This window comes from Hordeum vulgare, chromosome 5H (genome assembly GCF_904849725.1).
Source record: "Hordeum vulgare subsp. vulgare chromosome 5H, MorexV3_pseudomolecules_assembly, whole genome shotgun sequence".
In the NCBI taxonomy this organism is placed as follows: Eukaryota; Viridiplantae; Streptophyta; class Magnoliopsida; order Poales; family Poaceae; genus Hordeum; species Hordeum vulgare.
The window spans coordinates 547,057,476-547,060,095 of NC_058522.1; the positions used below are offsets into that span (position 1 = coordinate 547,057,476).

At 44.0% G+C, this 2,620-nt stretch overlaps 1 protein-coding gene across 1 annotated transcript; it reads right to left on the bottom strand.

Moving 5' to 3' along the window:
• Window positions 1–481: 481 nt before the first annotated feature.
• LOC123398837 (transcription initiation factor IIA subunit 1-like) lies at window positions 482–1,675 on the bottom strand. The gene has a single exon (XM_045093285.1). It carries the CDS (start codon window positions 1,604–1,606, stop codon window positions 647–649), a length of 960 nt encoding a protein of 319 aa, XP_044949220.1. The 5' UTR covers window positions 1,607–1,675; the 3' UTR covers window positions 482–646.
• Window positions 1,676–2,620: the final 945 nt, after the last annotated feature.

Consider the following 2,620-nt stretch of genomic DNA (forward strand, 5'->3'; position numbering starts at 1 on the left):
TTGTCATTCACTCATTATTTTCTTATACTAATGTAGTAAGTTTGAGTGATGTAGGTTCTGATTTTTGGTTTGCCTTGTCAATTGTGACAGTGGGGTCATTCTCAGTTCCTGAAATTTTCTTGCACAGTGATGAAGAATTTAATCGAGCAGTTCAAAGTTTGTGGTTGTACCTTAGGAACAACCCGAACCGTTCCATATTTCTTTGGAAAAATAAAACCCGCTGGATATTATAAAAGCTAGGTGTCGACCATTGCTGACTTTTGATTGATATAAAGCAGCAAGTATGATGGTACCATAATAGTGCAAAGACACAATACTAGAGAGCGAGTTGCATCAATATCTGAGGACATCATCAATATTCAGTTCGACTAGTGTATGCACGTCGCCTTTTGATATGAGCTGAACACTTCGAATGATGATTTATCGGAGTATGAGATAAGATGGTTCCACCAGCTTACTACATTTTTACAGTGACATGAGTTATGGTAAACCAACCAACTGGGTGAAGCAAACCTCAACATGAAAACACTACACACGTTCATAGTGCCAAACTCGCCACAACTCCAGTACTATTTTGTCACCACCTTAAAACAGTAGATACAGCAGGCACCTAACATATCTTCTTTTTACCATGATTTTTTTTCTTTCAAAAATCAAACTCTCCTGAAGCCTTGCTGAATAGAACATCTCTGCCATTCAAATGCATGATTCCATCCTTCAATGTGCACTTCCAGCGATTCTTTGTCCTTGTTATCTTGTCAAACTGTGCAAGGACGAGGTGCTGCGTGTCATCAAAATCATCTGTGTCATCATCGTCGTCATCGTCGTCTTCATTAAGAGGAGGTTCATCATCATCATCATCATCACCACCCGCCGTATCGTTTCTTGGCTTTGGTGTTGCAACAGCAGGCGTGGGAGATCGATATTCCGACGATTCCCCATGGGTATTGTAGTCTTCGGTTGGAACTCCTGGGAAGAAAACCTGGTCTGCACATCCATCCTGTTGTGGCACAAACAATGAACCAGAATGATATTCATCCCTCTTCCGTTTTCCTGAAGACATCATCAGAAAATTCTTGGTCATCGGCATCGCACGGCTCTCCTCATCATAAGGAAAAGCAAGGTTGACATCAACCCCGAGCGGTCTCCGATTCATCCAGGGCGATGGAGGTTGCATGAAAGGGCTAGGGCGGCCAGTTCTTGGATCAGCCAGATCCATCAACAACCCGTTCCTCATGTCACTGATCGGCGATGGGGCATAGTCCCACGACCCCGTATCAACCCCAGTTGGAAGTGGTGTCTGGATCGGGGTCGGTGGGAAGAGCAGGTCGGCGGTTGGGGTGGCGTACTCCTCGTACGTGGCCTCGTAGGGCACGTTGAGGTCGTGGACGGGCGGAGTCGCGCCGGCACCAGCGGGCGCTCCGGCGGGGGGAGCCCTGTTGCGGCCGATTGTGCCCGAGGTTGCGCCACAGTGCAGCAGCTTCATCTCCCAAAGAGCCTGGAGCTCGTTGAGGACGGCCTCGCCAGCGCCGTCGGCTATGAAGTCCTTACGAACCTTGGCCACGACGTCGTCGACGACGGAGGTGTAGACGTTGCCGCTGGCCATGGCGTTGGAGCGGGAGGTGCGTGCCTAGGGTTAGGGTTTGCGTGGGCGGCGAGGCGGGCTGCTGATCGGATAGAGGGGAAACTGGGAGACGAGGAAGAGGGGGGCAAGAGGCATATATAGAGGGATACCAACCCGATTCCGACTGTGGCCCAAACGATGCGCTCGCTACCCCACGTTAACCGCTCTAATGTCCAATTCGAGCCTCCGATTGGGCCAAAAAAGCCCAGTTTTCTTGGACCTCTCTACAAAGACTTAAAAACCGGTGTTTGGACCTCATTTTAAATATCTGAACATTGCCTCAAACAAATCTGAACAAAAATACAAAGAAATTGCCCATGGCGATAAAAAAGAGAGAATTTCCATCTGTCGAGCCATAAAAATGACAAGAAGGCATGAAAGTAATAACCGAAAATTTTATTTTTTGGCCACATGACTATATTACTCCCATTTACTAAAAATATGCCATGATTTTTTGTACAACAAATGAAAATTCTAAAAAAAAACAGTCGAGTTGACCAAACAATTTTATGATTTTCCATAGTGGTATTTTTGTTGCAAAGGCATGTTTTACAATAATTTGATTTCTAAAAACGCATGGCAAAAACTCTAACAACATCTCTGATAATGTTCACATGGCAATTTTCCAGGACTGCCATGGTAAAAAAATATGTTCAAAAAATTGGCATGGCAAAAATTATCATGGATACCAAAAAATAACTATTTGATTGACCGCTTAGAGCCTGCAAGACAAAGCTCATGCATCTTATTTTGATTCATATTTGTAATCGATCCATCTCCCTCAGTGTATAAGCTTTCAGCAGTGTCCATTGTATTCTGTAACCATTTTTCTATTCTTGAAGTCGGCTGAATGAATAGTGTCAGTAACGAATACAAATATGGGAAATACTGGTTAATGATTTTTATCTTGTCTAGCTTGGCATTCATATTTAGTTTTAATATTCTAAAGCAAAAAAAAAATCATAATGATTTCTTTAATTTTTGTAGTTGTTTGAC